The 22,652-nt window shown below is 51.0% G+C and overlaps 2 protein-coding genes across 3 annotated transcripts; one reads left to right on the plus strand and one right to left on the minus strand.

The window, feature by feature from the left end:
- Positions 1–228: 228 nt before the first annotated feature.
- acp2 (acid phosphatase 2, lysosomal) lies at positions 229–6,893 on the minus strand. The gene is made up of 12 exons (XM_080519612.1): positions 6,758–6,893; positions 5,337–5,432; positions 4,391–4,477; positions 4,252–4,312; positions 4,090–4,181; positions 3,908–4,006; positions 3,697–3,786; positions 2,375–2,458; positions 2,247–2,295; positions 2,065–2,153; positions 1,689–1,971; positions 229–961 (listed from the first exon to the last, which is right to left on the minus strand). The coding sequence occupies exons 1-12, from the start codon at positions 6,848–6,850 to the stop codon at positions 813–815; spliced, it is 1,272 nt and encodes a 423-aa protein (XP_080375738.1). The 5' UTR covers positions 6,851–6,893; the 3' UTR covers positions 229–812.
- Positions 6,894–9,238: 2,345 nt separating this feature from the next.
- On the plus strand, positions 9,239–18,699 carry LOC308147726 (insulin receptor substrate 2-like). Of its 2 annotated transcripts, XM_080520043.1 has the most exons (3): positions 9,239–11,983; positions 12,083–12,585; positions 17,570–18,699. In XM_080520043.1, the coding sequence occupies exons 1-3, from the start codon at positions 9,360–9,362 to the stop codon at positions 17,572–17,574; spliced, it is 3,132 nt and encodes a 1,043-aa protein (XP_080376169.1). In that variant the 5' UTR covers positions 9,239–9,359; the 3' UTR covers positions 17,575–18,699. The 2 variants fall into 2 exon arrangements, with proteins under 2 accessions (XP_080376169.1, XP_080376168.1); XM_080520042.1 differs by lacking the exon at positions 17,570–18,699 and having other exon boundaries at positions 12,083–12,798.
- The last annotated feature ends 3,953 nt before the right edge of the window (positions 18,700–22,652 follow it).

Here is a 22,652-nt window from a genome sequence, read left to right on the forward strand (position 1 = left end):
ACACCTGGTCAAATACATGGTGTGTGTGTGTGTGTTTCAGCTGCTGACTTTCTGATCCAAATGTTTAATTTGGATGCAGTTCCTAGACTCTGAACCAACAAAAAAACCTACCTGAAGGTCATAAACTGAACAAATCGTCCACGTATTCACATTTATGCGAAGCCTTCCGCAAACAAACAGTCACATTAGTGCTTCGCGAGGCCAAACATGACGCATGGCGAGTAAATACAGCACTTTTATTTCAGATTGTAGAAAGACGAGAGCAGTATTTACATCTCTTTACTGTGTGGTCCATAGCAATGTGTCAATAAAGGTTTGTTGGAGACTGAAAATGTTCCCATCACATTATATGAATCCAGATAGCCGAAGCTTTTTGAGCGTAGCCTCGGGTCATCAATCTAAATCAGACATTTTTTTTTTTTTTTTAAAGTTCAATCAATGTATGTCAGAAATCTTCTCCGGGGTGTTCCTGTATTTCAAAAGGCACTTCCTTCAGTCGACATGTTCAGTCCTTTCGCAGATTTTCACATCAAGTCTCAACAAAGGATTTTTTATTTTTTTTTACATCTGCGCCTTGTGAAATGAACGGCACTTTATCGAACTACGAAATTAACTCCACTTAAAAAAAGGCCGGAGTTCTAACACTGAGCTGCAGAGAAAATTGACGAGGGTGCTCATTCTTGCTTTTTAAAGAGTCCGGACTTTCAAAATAAAAAAAACGGAGACACGGCGGAGCGTCAGAGTCCGTCGTCCTGGCTGCTGTCCCACGACTCCGGGCTGGTGGACCTCCGCGGCAGCAGTCGGTGCTTCTGTCAGGAGTCGTCGCCGCCGCCCTCCTGGTTCAGCACGTGCTGGTAGCCCCGCGCCGCCATGGGCTCCCTCCTCCAGCAGACCACGGCGAGGAGGAGGGCGATGAGGAGGAGGAGCGCGCCGGCAGACAGAGCCAGGATGAGGAGGATCTCTGCAGGGAGGAGAGACACGTTTAGTGGAGCTGCTGCTGCTGTTGTTTATTAAAAATTAAACCACGCTGAGAACAAGACGCTAGCGAGTATTAACATATTAACAACAGGAAAACATGGACATGGATTGTTGTCATGGCTACCGTCGACTATAGTTGCACCCCCGCTCCCCACCGTTTCTATGGCGACTGATTCTGAGCTTTTTTCGGAAAGTTGCATGGTTGGGGGAATTTTCAAAAAGCTGCAGTTCCAAGTTTCCATGGAGACAGAGTCGGGGTGTTTTCAAAAAGTTGAGTTTCGCACCCACTTCCATGGAGACGTTGTGCTTTACACCCCCCCCCCCCCCCCCCCCGTTACCCCAGAGACAAGAGTCAGAACTCTTTCTGAAAGTTAAATATTCCCCGAGTTTCCACGGCGACCGAACGTTTTCAAAAAGTTGCACTTCCACCCGTTTCCATAGAGACGGACCATTTTTGAAAAGTTGTGTTTCACCCAGCTTTTTCCGTCGCGATACACGTGGGGTGTTTTAAAAAAGTTGCATTTCTCCCCCATTTCTATTGGAGACGGAGAATTTTTGAAAAAGTTGCGTTTCCCACCCCGTTTCCCCGGAGACAGCGTCAGAACTCTCTCCCCCGAGTTCCTACGGAGACCGAGCACTTTCAAAAAGACGCACTTCCACCCCCTTCTCGCTTCCACAGAGACGAAGCCACTTTCAAAAAGTTTTCAGACCTTTGTCCCGCCCCTCCGAGGGCAGCTGGCACTCTTTGTCACGGTCCTGCGACACAGAGGGCTGCGTGAGGCGGACAAAGTCCTCCAGGGGGCAGCGCAGCGGGCAGCCGGGCAGCTGGACGGGGTACGGCGCCGCGCCGCTGTCGTTCCGGAAGAACATGGACACTGAGGCCGAGCCGTTGTCGTCGCGGTGCAGCTCGAAGATGTGGCAGGAGGCGTACGGCGGCTGCTTCCCGCTGTACACGTTCAGGCTGGACTGCAGGGCCGCGATGGTGGTGTCGTGCTGGGGGGAGGGGGGATCAAAGGATCAAAGGTCGAGCTTTAACGCGAGGAAACACACACACACACACACACACAAAAAGGAGGAGGAGCTCACCGCGGAGAGCATCTTCAGTTTGAGGCGCTGCTGCGGGTCTGGAGCCGCCATCTTGGAAAGATTCTTCACTATCTCCCCCAGCAGCATCCCTGAAAGACGAAATATGGACGTCAAACATGGACGTCCAGCAGAGGCGGGTGGACTCCAGAGGACAAACTCCAGAGGGCAAACTCCAGCCTTACCTCCCTGCAGCCGACTCTTCTCCACCCGTTTGTAAATCCCGAACATTATCTAGGAACATTCCAGCGTTAATCCTCGTCTAATTTTAGTCGGAATCAGGTTGAACAAGGTTTTCTTTTTTCTTTTTTACCTGGAAGCTGAAGTCCTTGAGGACGCGCAGCTTCTGCTGGACGTCGGGCGTGACCCAGTCCGGGGGAGTCATGTTGTGACGGGACTGAAAGCAGAGACGCTAGTGAGATTCTTTTGCGATTCCCGTCGACTTGGCGGTCTGCGGCCATTAAAACCCAACGCCCAGGCCCCGATTTCTCAGAAAAGTTTACATGGTTTCGAAAGTCAGCGGAAAATGGTGGAAAACAATGTAGTTAGCATGCCAGGCCACTAGTGGGTGCCGTTTTGTTTTAGTCATAAAACCACACACACATTAAAAATGGGAGTACGCAACATTTATATGGACAGACGACCAAGTTGGACCGTTATTAGGTATATTCGGGGGCGTTTTTCAAAAAGTTGCACATCTATTGAGACAGAGATGTGCGTTTGCAGTTTCAGCTGCGGCAAAGCGAGTGTTTTTCAAAAGGTTGCTTGTCCCCCATTTTCATAAAGTGGCATTTTATTTCCCCAGTTTCCACCGAGGATGGACATTTTCAAAAAGTCATATTTCCCCCCGTTTTCAAGGAATCTGAGCATTTTTGAATGAGTTGTGTTTCACTGCCCCATTTCCATGGAGACGGAGAGTTTTTTAAATGTTGCGCTTTACCCCGTTTCCATGGAGATGGAGCAGTTTCAAATAGTTCTGTTTCTGTGGAGCATTTTCAAAAGGTAGCTATTTTAGTTTTTTCACTTTCCAACATTTTCAAAAAGTCATGTTTCCCCCATTTTCACAGAATCCAACCATTTTGAGAGAGCTGCAGAGTTTTCAAAAAGTTGAGTTTTCCCGCATTTTCAGAAAGTCCTGTTTCTACAGATTTGGAGTGTTTTCACAAGGTTGCATTTCTACCCTTTCCACGGAGTCTGATGTTTTTTTCAAAAAGTAGCACCCCCACACTCCCCGTTTCCATATTTCAAAAAGTTCCACCTCGGAAACCCCTTTCTTCCCTTTTCAGTGGCTCCAAGCACCGTCGTCATGGAAACGGACTCCCAAAACACTTCAAAATCCTCCCAGTTTTCGCCTGAAATCGGGTCACACACGCGTGAGATTTTCGTGGACTCACTGCCGAGTCACGCCGACTCAGCAGTCTGCGCTCGCTTCCCCGTTTCTCTGACGAGCGGTCAAACCTGAAGTCGCGCTAAACTTTCTCGAACGGCCTCGACTCGGAGCCAGACTGCTGGTTTGTTCCTCAAACGCCAGCGGGGGTCACGTGAGGGAAACTTAACACTAACCACCAGCTTAATGTGTGTGTGTGTGTGTGTGTGTGTGTGTGTGTGTGTGTGTGTGTGTGTGTGTGCTCTCACCTCACAGAAGAGTGTGTCGTACACCCCCCACATCGAGTCCACGCCGGTGTTTTTCAGTCCAGTTTTGTTGTTCACAAACTCGATGAAGTCCTGAAACGCACACAGAGAAAGACGCCGTCAGACATACAAGTATCCGGTGATGGGAGGACGGTGACCTCCGGTATCGTGGGGGGGGGGGGGGGGGGGGGCATTGGAGGACAGTACCCAGTACCCAGTACTCCGCGGTGATGTTCAGGACCTCCTCCGTGTGCTCCGTCTCGTTCACCAGCTGGGTGTAGCGCGGGCAGTCGTTCCGGGGAAACAGCAGAAGCTAAGGAGGAGAAAGGTTGGCGTTCAGACGGGGGTTCCCATGCGGGACGTTGTGGAGCCCCCCCCCCCCCGGGAGGTACGAACCCTCTCCTCGCTCTGAGGCACCGTGTGCACGGGGATCGGCTGCCACTTCAGGCTGGGGTTGAAAACCTGGCCCCCGCTGGGAGGGTAGAGACCTGGGGGAAGCAAGGGGGGGGGGGTGAGGAAGAGGAGGTGAGGTGAGGAGGAGGAGGGTCGTGCTCGCACCTGCCAGGTTGGCCTCGGCGCTCATCAGGGTGCGGTCGTAGTCCGTGCTGCGAACCGAGATCTGGACAGGAGACATTCAAATCAAAACCCTTGCAGTGGCATCACCGGCCCACAGGCGACCTTCGACCCGGAGGCCCACCTCGTGTCGGTCGTAGGATCCGTTCAGCAGGTTCCCGTAGCGAGACCTCAGGAACTGGCCCAGCTCGAAGTGCTGCCTCATCCCCTCCTGCCAACGAGAAATGACACGGAACCGTCCCCATCAGCTGGAGAGCTTTCAGCCGCCGACATCGATACTTGTTCTGCCAGGAAGTAAAAATTAATCTGAACTAACTTAATGGATTTTAAAGACGTTTACCAATATAATGAGACGTAGCTATTATTATGCCGCTTCTGATGGGACTATAAATTATGTATCGAATCATATCACACCGTATTGAACTGTATCATACAATATCAAACCATATCCGGGTATTCTATGGTGAACTGTGTATCAAGATAAATATTGGATCGTGACACATGCATCGAGGTACATATCGTATGATGACCCATGTATTGAGGCATGGATCATATGGTGATTGAGGTACGCCGTGTATCGTGAGCCATGGACCAAGGTATGTATTGTATGGTGATTAAGGTGCGTATCGTGTCGTGACACATGTATTAAGGTATGTATGGGAACGCACATATTGAGGTACCGTATGATGATCAAGGTACGCCTCGCATCGTGACCCATGTACCGAGGTATGTATCGTATGGTGATCGAGGTATGCCTCGTATCGTGACCCATGTACCGAGGTATGTATCGTATGGTGATCGAGGTATGCCTCGTATCGTGACCCATGTATCGAGGTATGTATCGTATGGTGATCGAGGTAGCTATAGTATCGTGAACCATGTATGTTATTGCCATTTTCCTGACGATATCCAGCCATGACTCGTGGTGGCTTTTCTGAAGTACTCCGCTCTTGAGGATCACTGGTGACTCTAAATCACCCGCCAGTGAAAATTTCATGCAAACTCCCAGACGGCTCTGGGGCTTGTGTGTAACAAAACAAGCTACTACATAGGTTTTATCCCGCTGTTACCTGCGAGAGCTGGCCGAAGCCCTGGGGCCAGCTGCTCTCCTGGTACGGGTCAGTGGGGTAGGCCCGGACCGGAGACCTGTCGCCATGTCGAAACAGCTGCAGGGAGACAGGAAGGACACGTCAGGGGAATCCACGTTTACAAACGTGGCCGCGAACTTTTTGAGGACGGTCTGAATCCAGCAGGTCACGCCGACGCCAAAGATCCTGTTGGGTGTTTGCTCATCAAATAGTTGGAGGTTCTTCACGGGCTGTCGTGACGAGCCACTTTCACACCTCGCTCATAAAAAAAAAAAAACAACATGCTCCTTCTGCTTCGACGTGACAGCCTTGATATACGGTCCCCCGATCCATCCCCAAACTCTATTCCAAGGGTTGGATTATCGCTTAATCTCATCTCATCACTGTGAGAAAGCCGCAAATAGATTATCGGGGCCCTTTCTGAGAAGCAGGGAGAAGCCACTTTCATATAAAATTTTTTTTTTTTTTTTTAATGGAGTCATTTTCATGGAAGACCTTGGTCACATCATCTCTTTCACGTGATTAAAAACCCCGGCTGCTTCACTTTCTCACATCCGTGACACAATCCTCCTCTCACAAAGAAGTGAGCCGTGTCCGGGGCGTGAGATTGTTGGATGGCGAAATTAAATTCACAAAAAAACAAAAAAAAAACCATATAATAACCAGGAAGAGGTGGGGAAAGTAACCTGTGTGTGGAAAGAGTGCGTTGATTAATTTACTTATGTGTGTGAACGGACGTGTTTGCATATGGATATGTGCGTGTGTATGGATGCGTGTGATTATGTGTGTATATTTAGATTCGTGTGTAGATTTGCACAGATCTGTGTGCGTGTGCGTGTGAAGAAGTGTGTGCATAGATGCGTGTGTGTAATAAGTAGATATGCAGGAATGTGTGTTGTTTTTGATAAGGCAGGTCAGACTGGAAGGATCTGATGTGCTTTTCCTGTAAAAACAGTCAAAACAACCAAACGGGGCTTTTTAAGTGTCGCTTATTCTACCTAGCAATAATAAAAAAAAAAAAACTACACAGCCGTTCCTGTTATTCCTCTGGATTTGATCCCGCCTTCACCAAAGGAATCATTAGAAATATAAACATTTTATGACTGCTCCCGTCAGCAGGTTGAACCAGGTTACGAGCAGGCGACGTGACCCAAAACACACTAAAACTACTTCATACATTAAAAAAAACAGCGAGCCGAATTAATTTTAAAAAGCCGCACAATAATATGAACCGGGTTTTTCCGTGAGAATGCACGCGCCGAGGCCAGGAAAACAAAGAAGACATTGAATCGCTTGGTTTTTGAGCGGAGTTCCGCGGTGCGGAGCGGAGAGACGCTCACGGTAACCCCGTCCCACACCGGCTTCCGTACTTCTGTTACTCCGCGGTGCCTCTCGCGACTCACCACGGTCACAAAGACCAACGTCTCCTCGGCTGCAGCCGGAAAGCAGACGGACGCCAGAGACAGGAGGAGGAGAAGCGCCGCTGTGGGCGCCATGCTGAAGTCTGGACCTCCTGAGGCTCTCGGAGGAGGTGGAGGAGTCAAGTCGCCTCCTCTTACGAGGTCGCACTTCCGGTGTGCGGCTTCTGCCTCTGTCCGCTAGAGGGCAGTGTTGATCCGCCGCCTCTCAATCCAATTTCACCGTATTATGCATCATGAAAATTGGCTTGATATTGGAATTTGAGTCATTTTAAGTTGTAATTGTTTGGTTTTGTAAAAATATAGACATCGTCTGTGTTAAGAAAAGGTTACAAAGTTTATATTCATGTGTTATTAAGACACTGTTTTACCCATACAATGTGTTCAATTGAAAATGGAAAACTTTAGTGGCGTTTTGGGTATCCAGTCACATGGCAACGGTGCTGAGCCTCTGAAAGCGCAACTTTTTGAAAGCATTCTGACTTGTAAACGTAAAACGTTTCTGAAATAAAAAATGCCAAAACGAGTCGTTTGCACTTTTGAACATTGTCGTGGAAATGGGGCCTAAAATGTATGTAACACCCTTTTATACGTACGAGAGAAACCTAAAAGAATACAAGATTGTAAACAAACCCTAAAATGATGCAAGAAAAAAAACAAAAAACAATCTACTTTATTTGCATAATTTCAAATGGAAAAACAGGACGCAAACACATCAATCACATATATTTACAGTACAATGTTAGGTTGTAGTAAACATGGGCGTTAAAAACTGCGGATTATAGCTCGCAGGGCAACAGAAAACAAACACTGAAGTCCTCAAACAAATGTAGACGACGTTGTTTTTGCCTATTCAGCACTTAGTTATTACATGTCCTCGTTGCACGTCAACAATAATCTCTTTGTTCACTTTGTTTTGCCCGTTGGCTGTTGGTGTCTGTGCTCGGATGCTATTTAATCCCGGCACCGGAGGCGTTTGTGTTTTCGCTGATATGCCAGATTATAAGTGGACGCTATCGCTGAAAACACATGTTCATCTTAACCCCCCCAATCCCCAGAAATTAACTCTTGAACAAAAACAGAAAAATAGGCAAACCGTCAACAGGATCACGGTATTAAAGAACAATAGCGATTAGATCGGGATTAACCTTAATCTGTGGTGTCAACGCAGTTGTCCAAGGGGACCGATATGCTTATTAAGAGGTAATCTATGCAGTCACACCTCGAGGTGTAATCTGGGGGATTATGAAAGGCAATCCAAGTGTGTGTGTGTGTGTTTTTAGGCGATTGAAGATCAGAAGCCGTAATTACCGGGATGATCTAATGAGCAGATGTCACGTAATGAAGACCTCCACAGCCTCAAAGTGCCATGGGACGAAGACCTCCACAGCTATTTGGGCCTAGTTTGGATGTTTCATTGAGGATTTGCAGGCCCAGTCCAGATGATGGCAGCATTCTGCAGACTGTGGTCGCCCACGAACCTCTGACGCATTTATCCGTCCCCTCTCTGCTTTTTCATTCAATGATCAGCATTTTATTTTTATTTTTTTCAATGAATATCCAGAAAAGAAGCTCAAAAATGACACACAAGCACAATAAACCTCCCTTTTTCTTTAATCTTTTTCTTTATTTTTTTATTTACAAAGAAAAGACTCTTGAAAAAGACATTCCTCCACTATGTAATGATCAATAACGACTGATATCGGGACACAGTTGGGGGAGGGATGGAGAAGGGTTTTGAACGGGAAACACAAGCCTCTGATTGGAGAGGAATACCCACAGGTTTAAAAATAGGCCACAACACTCCTTATATAACAAGTGGGACGTCAGGCTTGTTTACAGTGCTGCCGCCTCACAGATCAATGCTCACAATCCCGCATTGTGCATTTCCAATCCTTATAATCCAAATTAATCACATTTAGTCAGACAATACAAGCAATGTGGTTTGACATTTGAGGGGAGGTTGTCCAATTTTGTGTAAAAAAAAAAAAAAAAAAAAAAAGGGGGGGTGGGAAAGATAGAAATAGTGCGTACCAATTGTGTTATGATTTGAACGTGCATATTCGTGTTTTTGAGGTATTTTTGTTGATATTTTGAGGTTTTTTGTTGATATTTTGAGGTATTCTTGAAACATTTTTTGATATTTTTTGAGGTATCTTTGAATTATATTTATATATATTCTCTGAGCTATTCTTGGGGGTATTTTTCCTATATTTTTTTTCTGTTTATAAGAAGGTTGTTTGGGAGAGCAGCGGGTGGGCGGGGCTCGCGCCTGTGAGCTGGCCCAATGAGGAGCGCCGCGGCGGGTGATTGACAGGCACGGCCCCTGCCGAAGCCCCGCCCCCTGACTCCGTGTTTTCTTGCGCTTCCGCGGCGCGCGGAGGAAGTCACATGTTGTTTTTCTCCGGGATCACATCTCCGCCGCTCGGCTCCACCGTGGACAACCGTCCCTCCGCGGCTGACATGGATTAACGAGGAGCGCGGATAGAACGATTCGGCGAGGTATTTTTTATTTATTTTATTTTTTTAACCCCCCCCCCTACCTACCCACCACCCCCCAGTTTTCAGTGAGATTTACGCCGGAGAAATGGCCAGTCCTCCTTCTCCTCTCCCCCCCGCCGCCGCCGCCGCCGCCGGAGCGCAGCCGCTTTCTAACGGGACGAGCGGCGTGAAGAAGTGCGGCTACCTGCGGAAGCAGAAGCACGGGCACCGGCGGTTCTTCGTGCTGCGCGAGCCCACGGAGCGCTGCGCCGCGCGGCTGGAGTACTACGAGAGCGAGAAGAAGTGGCGGAACAAGTCGGCGGCCAAGCGCCTCATAACTTTGGACTCGTGTCTGTGCGTGAACAAGCGCGCGGACGCCAAACACAAGCACCTGATCGCCCTCTACACCAAGGACGAGTACTTCGCCGTGGCGGCGGACAGCGAGCCGGAGCAGGAGAGCTGGTTCCGGGTCCTCAGCGAGCTCATCTCCGAGGGGAAGCTGTACGACAGCCCCGCGTCCACCTCCTCCCTGGTGGGCTTCGAGGAGTCCAGCTACGGCCTCCTCGGCCCCGCCACGGACGCCTACAAGGAGGTCTGGCAGGTCAACCTGAAGTCCAAAGGCCTGGGCCAGATCAAGAACCTGACCGGGGTGTACCGGCTGTGTCTGTCCAGCCGGACCATCAGCTTCGTGAAGCTGAACTCCGAGACGGCGGCGGTCAACCTGCAGCTCATGAACATCCGGCGGTGCGGACACTCGGACAGCTTCTTCTTCATCGAGGTGGGCCGGTCCGCCGTCACGGGGCCCGGGGAGTTCTGGATGCAGGCTGAGGACTCGGTGGTGGCGCAGAACATCCACGAGACCATCCTGGAGGCCATGAAGGCCATGAAGGAGCTGTCGGAGTTCCGGCCGCGGAGCAAGAGCCAGTCGGCCAGCACCAACCCCATCTCGGTCCTCACCAGGCGCAACCCCGGCAACCTGCCGCTGAGCCACGGCGGCCTGGCCAGGAGGTCCAGGACGGACAGCGTGGCCACCACGTCCCCCGGGAGGAAGTTCGCGTCCTGCCGGATCCGGACGGCCAGCGAGGGCGACGGCGGCGTGACGCGACCCGTGTCCATGTCCGTGTCGGTGACCGGCAGCCCCACCAGTCCCGGCGCCGGCAACCACCTGAGCAGGTCCAACACGCTGAGCAGCGGCCGCACCTGCAGGATGCTGGAGTCCACCTGCAACCTGCACCACAGCCGCTCCATGCCGGTGTCCAACTCCCCGCCGGCGGCCTCCAGCCCCATCAGCACGTCCCCCAGAGGGGGTGCCGGGGTCTCCACCCCCGACAAAGCCCGGAGACCCTTCAGCTGCAGCACGTCCATCTCCGGTTCCCTCGGCGACGCCGGCTTCATGCTCTGTGACGACTACGGCTCCAGTCCAGGCGAGCCCCGCTTCCTGTCCCTGACCCGCAGCGACACCCCGGACTCCCTGTCCAGCACCCCGCCCTCCCGCGACGCCGGCGACCTCTGTGGCTACATGATGATGGAGGGCGCCGGCGGCGGCAGGTCCGGGTGCGACGGCTTCGCCTGCGACAAGGCGTACAGGAAGAGGACGCACTCCCTCACCACGCCGCGCCAGCAGCGGGTGGTGGCGCCGTTGTCCTCGGCCTCGCTGGACGAGTACACGCTCATGAGGATGGCCCGCGGGCAGAACTCCCACTCCGCCTCGCCCAAGGTCTGCTACCCCGAGGACTACGGCGACGTGGAGATCGGCTCGTCCAGGAGCTCCAGCAGCAACCTCGGGGACGACGGCTACATGCCCATGACGCCGGGCGTGGCGCCGCAGTCCGGCAAGGCGGACAACTACGTGGCCATGAGCCCCATGTGCGTCTCGGCGCCGAAGCAGATCGTGAACCCCAGGGCGCACCCCCAGACCAACAAGGCCAGCTCGCCGGGCAGCAGCTCCCTGGAGGACAGCGGCTACATGAGGATGTGGTGTGGCTCCAAGTCCTCGGTGGAGAGCCCCGACAGGCACGGCGAGTACATGAACATGTCGCCGGGGAACCCCCCTCCGCTCCAGACGCCGCCCGACTACTACCTGGGCGTGATGGCGGGCGAGCCGGCGTCGGCGAGGCCGGCCCACCCGAACGGGTCCCTCACGCTGCCGGCCATGCTCCAGGCGTCCAAGAGTGACGGGGACAACCAGTACGTGCTCATGAGCCCCCAGAGCCTGAGGCAGAGGGAGTCGGACTACTACTCCGTGATGCAGCCCAGCGCGTCGCCGGTCCGCCACGGCCGGGCGGAGAGCCTGGCCTACCGGGGGCGTCTGGGCCGGCCCAACAGGCTGTCGCTGGACACCCTCCGGACCCTGCCCAGCATGAACGAGCACCCCCTCCCCGGGGAGCCCCGGAGCCCCGGCGAGTACATCAACATAGACTTCGACAGCATCCGGTTCTCGCCGCCCGCCGCCGAGAGGCGGCCGGCGCGGCCGTCGCTGTCCGACTACATCAACCTGGAGCTGGGCTCGCACTCGCCGAGGGAGGCGGGGACGCCGGCCGAGCGCCTGGACACGCTCCCGGAGCTGTCGCTGTGCTCGGAGGAAGAGGAGGAGGAGGAGGAAGAGGAGGGGGTGTACCAGAGAGAGAAGGAGTCCCAGGGCCTCGGCGACCAGGCGAAGAGTGACTACACGGAGATGACGTTCGGGATGACCAGTTCGCCGCCGCAGCTCGTCCCCCACAGCGCCGGGAGGTACGCGTCTCCGCTTTCTTTTTACTGTCGTTTGGGTTTCGCGCAGAAGACGTCGCGGCCGCCGCCCGCGCCTTCTAACGCCCCCGTTTTGTCTTCCAGCATGCCGAGCGGCCGGGAGCGAGGGCTCTCCCCCGACGACCGGGGCGTCCCCGAACGCATCGGGGTCTTCCTCCTCGGCGCCGCCGCCTCCCCGGCCCTGGACCCGGACTGCGCCGCCAAGGTCATCCGGGCCAACCCGCAGGGCCGCCGGCGCCACAGCTCGGAGACCTTCTCCTCCACCGCCACCGTGACGCCCGTCTTCCCGTCGTACGCCCGCGGCGACGCGGTGAAGCGGCACAGCTCGGTGGAGAACATCTCGTCCCGGAGCAGCGAGGGCTCCGACGAGGAGTACGGCAGCCCCGTGACCCGCGGGAGCTCGGCCGGCGGCTACCCCGGCGGCCTGAACTACATCGCCCTGAACCTGCTGGACGGCGGCGGCGTGGAGAAGTGCGACGACCTGGTCGGCTTCAAGCCCGCCAGCAGCTGCAAGGGCGGCATCAATGGATTACACGGCTCGCCATATGTCTGTTTGGGATTCAAGGAGGCCGCTACCACTGCCAAAGGTACGTGGCGTTTATGTGTGGTGGTTTTTACAGCTGCACGGTGGGGAAGAAGAAGAAGAAGAAGAAGAAAAAAGTATCCAGTTTGAATTTGGATCTAGAGGAAAACATGTTTGTTTTCCTCTAGATTCAAATTCAAACTGGATTCGTTTGGTTCCGGTGGTGCGTTCAGGGGCGGCTCCGAGCTCGTGGCATATAATAAGTAGGACACGCTGCTTTAACCCCCACCCCCGCCTTTTTTTCTGCTCGGTGGCGGTTTGTCCCGCGGGGACGTGAACGCGGCTGCTGCGAAACGTGACCAGGCAGGAGAGCTGCGGCGTAAACAAGCACCGTGACGGAGCAGGAGTCCGCCTTCGCTGCTGCGGACGCTCAAAATACACAACGTGTGAATGAATGAAAGCCCCCCCCCCCCCCCCGACATGTGAGGCCCTCTGCCAGTGTTGGGGCCTGGGGGTCACGCTCAGCATTCCTGACAGCTGTGGGAGGGGGGAGCCCAACAACGACAGCGGCTCCTTTATTGAGTTTTATTTTGAAGGGAGAAAAAAAACAACATTGTATATGGGTCAGTATTGAACAAAAAAACAAAAAAAGGGATGATGTCATCGCAGTTTGACGTCAGACCAGTGGCGCGTCAGACGACTCTGGATCACGGAACACTTTAAAAAAAACAAACAAAAAAAAAAAACGACGACGTCCCGTAAATCAGGCCTCGCTTTATTTTGGATTGACCTTTAACCCCCCTGCCTGCAGTGTGGCCGCTTTGTTTTGATCCGAGCTGCGGCGGCCCGCACGTGTCCTCCGCTCTTGTTTTGATAAAAACTGGCTTCGGGTAGAGGAGTCCAGCACATGCATGTTGACTCCCCCGTTACGTACGCAGGCAGAGCGGCGGGTTGTTTGTTTGTTTTGTTTGTTTTTTTCCCCCCCTCCGTCCATGAAGACTTGGCGGAGGCTGTTTTGTTTTCCAGGACTGGCTGCGTGCAGAATGGCGCAGGATGGCACGTGCAGCTCGCCGTCCTTCTGCCTCATTAGGCCGCTCACTTAGCAGAAGTAAGACAAGTGGAGATGTTGGGGGGGAGGGGGGGGGTGAGGGGGGGGGGTGGGGGGGTGTTTAAAGCAACAAACAAACTGGCTAGGTGAGGCCCCACCGCTCCAACCGCCGTGCATTCTGGGATCGCGGCTTGTTTACCGAACGTTCAATCCCGCCGTGAAGGAAGCGGGGTGAGCGAGGTCCTGCCGGGTGGGGTGGGGGGGGGACCTCCCGTTTCTATGGCAACCGATACAAGAAGCGTTTTCGAAAAGTTGCGTTTTACCCCCCCCCCCCCCCCTTTCTACACAGCTTTTGAAAAGTTGTTTTCCTTCGTTTTACATGGTGACGAGTCGGGACCATTTTACAAAAGCCGCGTTTCAAGTAAAAAAAAAACAATTCCTTTTTGCGTTTTTGTTCCACGTTCACACGGCAACGATGTCCGTTTTCATTGAAATGGCAGAAACATTGAAAATTGATTTCAATAGCATGTGGGGGGTTGCGGTTTTCTCCCCCTCGTTCACGTTTCAAATAAAAATGCATCTTTTTTTTTTTTTTTTGCGTTTTCGTTTCAGAAAAGTTTCGCGTTTACACGGCAACGTTTTCAATGAAGACGCATGTCGGGTTACGAGATGGTGGGGGGGGTACTTAAAAAAAAAAATTAATTTCCACCGCAACTGATTTGAAAAGTTCCGTTTTCCTGTGTTTACATGGCGAGGGCGTCTCGCTGCGTTCCGTGGGGGAGGGGGGGGGGGGGGGCAGATCAAAGTACATCGACCCCAGACGCCGCAGCGGAATTTAGCAACAGAACCCCAGAGCCGTGTGACGGAGCTTCTCGCCCACAAACGTGACGGCGCTGCTCCCAGGCCGAGCCGGCGTTTGCGTCGGGGTCAGGAGTTTGTTTATCCCCCCCTTGGTTCTGCCCCGGCCCATGTGACCCGGAGCCGGTGTTTACCTCTGCTCCGCCGGCCGGCCGGCCGGCCGGCCGCGGCTCAGCCAGGTGGATGTTCTGTACCAGACTCAGATTAGCCAAGTCAGCCGTCTCCGCGACTCCCAACTCCTCGCCTGGCTAATACCTTTATCTGGCGGCGGCGTCACCGTTGTTTGCTTTGGTTTAACTAGGCCCTTCGTGACATTGAACCCGCGGCATGTAAACAAGCGGGAGGCTTGTGTGATGCAGTGAAGGGCGAGATGCCCGCGGCCGACCGGCGGCTTGTTTACACAACGAACGCGGCGCTTTTGTCGCGGCGTGTACCTTTTAGGTGAGGACAGTGTTCGGAGTCACTGGAGATGCAAAAAAAAAAGGCTTCGACGACTCCTTGGAAACGGGGGGGGGGGGGGGGGGGTGGGGGGGGGTCGGGTGCAACTTTTTGAAAATGCTTCAAGTACGTCTCCGTGGAGGTGGGGGAAAAAACGCACATTTCTGAAAACGGTCTTTATGGAAACACAATCTTTTTAGAAACATTCCGACTACATCTCCATGTAAATGGGGGACGACGCAACTTTTCAAAAACGTACCTGCTTCCTCTCTACGCAAACGGGGGGGTACAACTTTTTTGAAAAACTTTCCGACTACATCTCCATGTAAATGGGGGACAATGCAACTTTTCAAAAATTTACCGGCTTCCTCTTCATGCAAATGGGGGAAGGGTGGGATGCAACTTATTGAAAAACGTTCCGACTCCGTCTCCATGTAAATGGGGGACGACGCAACTTTTCAAAAACGTACCGGCTTCCTCTCCATGCAAATGGGGGACAATGCAACTTTTCCAAACAATGTTCCAGCTACGCTTTGTGGAAAATGCAACTTCATGAAAAACGCTCCGTTTCCATGGAGACGGCGGAAATGCTGCTCATGCACATCGGCCGTGGTAACGAGTTGTTCTGCACATGCTCGGTAGATGAACAATAACAATGGGACTTGGCGCTTTTATTTTGACGGTCACCGTAATTACGATCCAATTTGGTGCTTTTATTTTGACGGTTAGGGTTTTGGCGGCAGATGGCCGCTCTCTGGAGGGGTTCTGGGTTAAACACCTGCCACCCTGTCCTCTCCTTCACACACACGCAAAAACACTCTCATTACCCCGATTACACGCACGCACACACACACAGTCAACATATACGTGCTATACGTCCTCTCTCCTTCTAATGATGCCTCCGCCATCTGCCGCTCCACCGCAGATTACAAACATCCATCTACTCAAATCCTGCTTCCTGGTAACGTCATGCAGTCACGGCGGCGAGGATGTCCCGAGTATGGATGCCGCACGCACTCCCGCCGGATGTGCGTGTGTGTGTGTGTGTGTTTGCGCGCGTGCGTGCACTTGTTATGATGTTCAGCCACGCATGGCTAACGAGTCCATCAGGAGCGGCTCCGCTTGTTTTTCGCCGTTTCTCCGTGGCACATTTTGTCCCGCCGCTACCTGATTGTAGCCATCAGCCTGATTGTTTCCACTCACACACACACACACACACACACACACACACACACACACACACACACACACAACACACACACACACACACACACACACACACACCAGCTGCACCGTGGTTAATTTATTCGACGTCAACAGAGGCAAACGGCAGAAAACCCCAGAAAGGCTGCGTTAAACGCGATACGTGGAGAACAAACATGTACACGTAGCACCGCGAGGTCTTGTGTCACAGTTTCCAGGCAGTGTGTGAGAGTGAGGAAGAGGAGGAGGAGGAGGAGGAGGAGGGAGGGGGGAGGGGTGAGGGGTGGAGTAAAGTAGGCCGGGATGTTCCAGACAGAAGCGCTCGCTGCGAGATAACTGCGTGGCCAGCGTTCCCCACATTTAGCCAGCCACGGCTCCAGATGAGATTACAGCCTCTGCAGGCCAGATTAGATGCCCGATGGGGGTGGAGGTGGAGGTGGAGGAGGTGGAGGTGGAGGTGTTTTAGGGTCAGAAGTGGATGCACCAGTTTTCATACCGCTTAGAATAGAAAACCAGTCGAAACGCTGCATTTCGGTGGATTTCTTTGAGTTTTTCTGCGCTCGGAGGAAACCCTCCTCCTCCTCCACCTGCACGCCACAAACCCCCCCCATCCACCCCTCAACCATCAGCCCCTGCTCGTCGCCAGCCCTCCTCTGCCTGCGTGTCCATAGCAACACGGCAGAAGACCCCCGCCCCCTCCCCCACATTATGTAATTACGTCCTTCAAGAGCTTCCTGCACGAATAATATATATATATTTTTTTTTAAATCACTTTGCAGTGCTTCGTTTCTGCAGTAAAACACGTGAATGTTTTCGTGTGTGTGTGTGTGTGTGTGTGTGTGTGTGTGTGTGTGTGTGTGTGTGTGTGTGTGTGTGTGTGCGTGTGCGTGTGCGCGAGTGCCACCACCCCCCCCCCCCCCCCGTCTCCTTGAAAACACTAATCTGTGAATGAGTTCAGGCTGTACACGACCCCGGTGACACTCTGTTCTCGCAAAAGGTCCGTCGGTGTGAAAACACACCTCGGCTCACTCCTCCTCCTCCTCCTCCTCTTCCTCCTCCTCCTCTCCTCCTCCTCCTTAGGAGAACCCGTCTCCTCGGGACACAACTTCACTGAATCCCTGCCAGCATGGCATTGCTCTCTGCGGGCGAACGAGAAAAATAAAATAAAAAAAGAGAGCGGGTGTACCTCAGGGCTTCCTGCTAGATCCCCTGCTGTTTGCCACACCACACACACACACTACATATATATTGAACAAATGTGAATTTGTCTATGAAATTGTCTATTAATGGAAAATGTGTTGGGAAGCGTACAGAGATGGTTTTTTTAAGGGGAAAATGTTACATTTTAACACAAATATCTATTTTCAAACCTTATTTAAATATTCATGTAAATAAACATTGTCATTGTTTGGTTTTGTTTTAATCACAAGCTTACGGAAACTAAAAAAAAAAAAATATTTCATTAATCCTGTTTTTTTTTTCTCTCTCTTTTCTCTTCCAGACTGAAGGATCCGTCTGTCCTCCGACTTGGCGTCTTGACTGACCTGCTGCTCAACTCAAATACTCTCCTTTTCCCTTCTGCGGGCTGTTTGTTGCCCCCCCTCCCAAAAAAAAAAAGAAGAAGAAGAAGACTGTACGGACTCTCGGTGTCTCACAGAACCATCAGGTGGAAATCTATGCATGTCGGGAATATGCTGATGACAGATGTGTGTGTGAGTGTGTGTGTGTGTGCGCGTGCACTTTCAGAGGCCATTTCCCCTGTGACCCACATCCCGGCACAAGCACAGAAGCAAAGATAGTCAGATAATAATAAATAAAAACAAACAAACTCTAATGGTACCCAGATACTATTTATTTACTTGAGGATAGTTGTAGGACCACCTGCATGTGTGTGTGTGTGTGTGTGTGTGGGTGTGTGTGGAATCTATAGGAACAGCCCAGGGAGGGGGGGTACCAAGGTACACGGAGTATATAACTATATTTAGAGTAGATATTTTATTTATTTTTTTCTGGATGACGAATGTCTGCAAAGACGTACCCGAGGCCTTAATGTCGATTCTGTCCTTTATGTTTTCTATGAGAAGATTCTATTCTGTCTGTCTGGACCTACATCTCTATATTGTTATTCTCTTGTTTACCATCCCAGATATATATCTACATATATATATCTATATATATTATTTCACAAGCTGTACAGTCCAGCGGAGCTGCTCTATAGGTCCTGACGCGTCAAAAGTATTTTCTTAAATTTCTTATCGATCCTAATCCTAGTTTTATTTTTTTCGTCCAGTCAAAGTGGACCGGAAGAGGTTATATTTCTAAAAAAAACAACAACAAAAAACCATGTCTTTGAAGAGTTGGTTCTTTTATTTTGAAAGTCATGCATGCTGACCCCCCCACAAGCATCTGAATGCACTGTACCTCCCCCGCATCCTTCAGTTACCTCACACACTCCTACCTTCATACCCTCGGCCGCCCCTGCTGTACCCCCCCCCCCGTGGTCACATCGGGCTCCATCGTTGTCAGCACAGACGATCACATACACACACTGTTATTTCAGGTTAACGCTACAGGCTAACGGACTCCGTGATGTTAGCCGCCGCCCGAGCTAGCGAGTACTACTGACGCTCTGTCTCCGGGAGGGGAGGGCGGGTGGACGACCGTCTTGTAGCCCGACTTGCTACCGCCCGTCGTTTTTATTTTGAATCGCTAAAAACTGCGTTTTTTTGTTTGTTTTGTTTTTGGTTTTTTTACTTGAAACGTTGCCATGGAAATGGGGGGCCTAATGGGCTCTTCTTTGATCCCAACGACGAGACGCTCCGTGCAAACGGGGGAGGGCGGGCGGGACGACCGTCTCGTAGCCCGGCTTGCTAACGCCCGTCGTTTTTTGGGGTTTTTTTTCAACCGTTTCAAAATGAAATGAAACGGAATCGCTAAAAACGGCGGGGGGGGGGGGTTCCACTTGAAACGTTGCCATGGAAACGGGGGGCGTAACGGGCTCTTCTTTGATCCCGGCGACGCCACGCCCACCTCGCTGCATTTCAGGGTAAATTATTTCTAGGTTTTATATCACTTTTTTTGGTTTGTTTGTTTTTGTGGGAATGCACTCGGCGGGTAAATAATAAAAAAAACAAAACAAACGACAACGTTTCAAGTGAAAACACATTGTTTTTAGTTTTTTTCCCCCCCCGTCTCAGAAAAAGTTTTGCGTTCTGAAAACCACATCCGTTTGTTAATTGTCGGTACGGCGCGTTTCCGCATTTTCGAAAAGTGATCCCTCCCCCGACAACACAACAGGATTCCGTACGTCTTCACTTGAAAGCGGCTGCGCCGGGGCGGCCGATTGTTAAAAAACGTCACGTCTGAATGTATGGCGGGAGCGCCGCCGCCTATTTATCTTCTGGAAACGTGTATATTGTGTACATAGACAGAGTTTAACAGAAACTACAGATCTATCGATTCTAGAGACGAGCTAGTTTTCACCTACGTTGCGATGATATTCCCGTGTAAAGACTTTTACCGATTTTTCAAAGGGGACGGGTTTGTTTGTTTGTTTTTGGCTCTGGGGGCTGTACAGTGTATTGTACGCTTTTCTCCCTCACAATCTCTGACATTATTTATATATAAATATAATTATAAATATATTAAAAAGAAATACTATTTGTCTATTTTATTATAGAGCTCTTTGCCTACATAAGTAAAGTCTAGTTTACAACTGTGGAACCAAATGTAACTTTGTTTTTTTTTTGTTTTTTCTTTCTGTTTGAGCCGTTTGGCTCCGTGTACATTTCTCTCTGCCAAGTGTTTTTTTTTGTTTTTGTTTTTGTTTTTTTAAATCGCTGGGAAACTTTGTCATGTCTGAAAGCGCTTCAACCCCATTTTTTGTTTTGTTATTTTTTGTTGTTTTTTTTTTTTTGCCGACTCCGTTTGAATGTGTCGTCGTCTTCCATTGTACATAGATCAATATACTGTTTTATCGTGACGCTCGCAGGAGGTGATTCTGATGATTTCTCACTTCTGGTAGTCGGAGTATTGCTTTTTGTCTGTATTAATTATGGGATAGCTACCTACAGAAATAAATGGATTTATTTAAAGAGGTACAACTTTGTCCTTGGTTTTCAATTTTTTGTTTTGTTTTTTGCCATTTATGTATTGATTTATTGGTTTGTATTTATGTTTTTTTTGCCCAAAATTGACTCGTTGACTTGAGACTCGAAAACATGTTTTTTTTTCAGCTTTTAATTCGAGCGGCAACAAAAATCTTCAGTTTTCAATTCCCTGTCCTCTGAGGGGTGGTGATGTCATGACTCTTGGTTGTTTTGGGGGGGGGTCAAAGGTCAAGGGGCGGGTGGGGGGGGGGTCGCACACACAGTTGTAATGGTGTGGTGGATTAAATAACTGGTGACGAATGTGCTCTACCGGGTGTAGTTCTAGGTCACTCTGTGGCTCGGGGGGGGGGGGGGGGGGGGGTGGGGGGTCAAATGGCTTCCTGTGTCGGCGGCGACGGAAAATCGAACTCTGCAGACAAAAAAAAAAAATTGGAGTTTGGAGTTCAGACGGAGGCAGGAAGCTCATACCGAGCCAACCACTTCCTGCCAAGCCACGCGTCTAAAAAGAAGAAAGAAAAAAGGGGAGAAAAAAAAGAAAAAGAAAAAAAAAAAGAAAGGCGGCTGGAGGTCAGCGGGTTCAAACCCCGGCTTCGGTATCCGGGAGGGAAACGTTTCACGTTTTCACAAGGTCACGCCTCTCGCCTTTGATGGCCGGGTTATTGGGGATCCCAACGCCTCGCGTTCTCACGAGCAAAAGGGGGGGGGGGTTGCGTTCGTACTCGCAACCCTGAAGACGGTACAAAATCTCTGCAATACCGAGAAAAGAACAATCGTGGTCGTTGGTAACCGGGGTGACCTTCGGAGTTGTTGTTTTTTTTAATTAATTGACAAAATTGGGACTATATATGTCAGTGTGTCTCCGCCCCTCTGAGAGCAGTTTTCGAAAGTGGGTCACACTCGCTGTTGCCGCCGCCGCTCGGGAAGGGTTTTTCCAAGCCGGGGCCCCGGCTGGGGGGAAAAAAAAACCCCTCCTCAGGCTGATTCGGGGGAGAAATAATGGGGCCAGTGACTCCCAATCCCCATACCCCCGCCCCCTACCTCCCCCCCAGCCAATCACAAGAAGCTCCTCTTACAATTACGCCACCTTATTTTCCAGTGTGGCTGCATTCTTCGGATATTCAGGCTACAGGTTTAACGCCCGTGTGTGTGTTTTTTTGTTGTTTTTGTTAACGTTCTCGCTTGATCATCAACACACAGTCCAAGAGACTTTCCCCCTTGGACAAGATGTCCCATTTCATGAGGCACACCTCTGAAATGTCAATGCACAGATTTTGTTGAGGACATTTTTTTCTCTCTCTCTCTCTCTCTCTCTCTCTCCGGTTTCAGCGAGATAGTGCGTGCAGGAACATTGTGTTCCTGCTGGTGGCTCGGCAGTGGGGCTCTTATGTAAGGCTGCTTTCTGCCCCCATGACAGCCTTACACTGCTAATTAATACACAGCAGCTCCCGGTCTGCCATCCCGTGTGTGTGTGTGTGTGGTGTGTGTGTGTGTGTGTGTGTGTGTGTGTGTCGTCAGTTGGGGATGTGTTGCCTGTGAGGAAGATTTAAAAAAAAAAATCGCTTTGTTGTTTTTTTCTCGAAAAGTTGCGCTTCCCCGCATTTTCACGGGGAAAACCTCACGATGAACACTAGGGGGCACCATACATACGATTGCACACAGGTCCTGCCCACCGCTGCTCTTCATCACGCTGGCGCAGAGGGAAGACTCACGCCGCCTTATCAGCCGCCGCGCTGTCACGCCTCGTAAACATGTTTTCCAGAGGAAACTGGCGGGGTGAAAACACCGCTGTGAAAGAGTGACGAGGCAGATTTTTAAAGAGGAGCTGGTGGGCCGAACGCGCCGCCGACAGACGCAGGCTGGGTTTGATTTTTTTGGGGGGTTGTTTTTTTGTCCTTTTGGACTGGAGCCGGTGAATCATTCTGGAAACAGGAAGTGAAATTCTCTATTAATAATCGCTGGTTCAGTCAAACGTGCATGAAAAGAAGCACATCAGAGCCTCACGGGTTTTTACACAGCCTGGATTGGTGATGAAGCACCGTCTTCAATATAGCAGTGACTCTACACCCCCTGTATTGACTCTACATCCTCTGAATTGACTCTACATCCTTTGTATTGACCCTACACCCTCTGTATTGACTCTACATCCTTTATTTTGGCTTTGCATCCTTTGTATTGGCTCTACACCCTCTGTATTGACTCTACATCCTTTGTGTGGACTCTACATCCTTTGTATTGACTCTGCACCCTCTGTATTAACTCTACATTCTCTGTATTGACTCTTACGTCCTCCGTAGTGACTTTACAACATTTGTATAGACTCTACACCCTCTGTATTGACTCTACATCTTTAGTATCGACTCTACACCCTCTGTGTTGACTCTACCTCCTCTGTATTGACTCTACATTCTCTGTATTGACTCTATGTCCTCCATAGTGACTCTACAACTGTTGTATTGCCTCTACACCCTCCGTAGT

The sequence above is a fragment of the Blennius ocellaris genome (assembly GCF_963422515.1).
Source record: "Blennius ocellaris genome assembly, chromosome: 24".
Lineage (NCBI taxonomy): Eukaryota > Metazoa > Chordata > Actinopteri > Blenniiformes > Blenniidae > Blennius > Blennius ocellaris.

Excerpts from the sequence above, each read along its gene's own strand:
- acp2 (XM_080519612.1), bottom strand. The coding sequence starts at position 6,850 with ATGGCGCCCACAGCGGCGCTTCTCCTCCTCCTGTCTCTGGCGTCCGTC. Across the intron at positions 4,007-4,089 it reads TGCCTCAGAGCGAGGAGAGG|CTTCTGCTGTTTCCCCGGAA; the intron begins GTTCGTACCTCC and ends TCTCCTCCTTAG. Across the intron at positions 1,972-2,064 it reads AACTGAAGATGCTCTCCGCG|CACGACACCACCATCGCGGC; the intron begins GTGAGCTCCTCC and ends CCCTCCCCCCAG.
- LOC308147726 (XM_080520042.1), top strand. The coding sequence starts at position 9,360 with ATGGCCAGTCCTCCTTCTCCTCTCCCCCCCGCCGCCGCCGCCGCCGCC. Across the intron at positions 11,984-12,082 it reads GTCCCCCACAGCGCCGGGAG|CATGCCGAGCGGCCGGGAGC; the intron begins GTACGCGTCTCC and ends TTTGTCTTCCAG.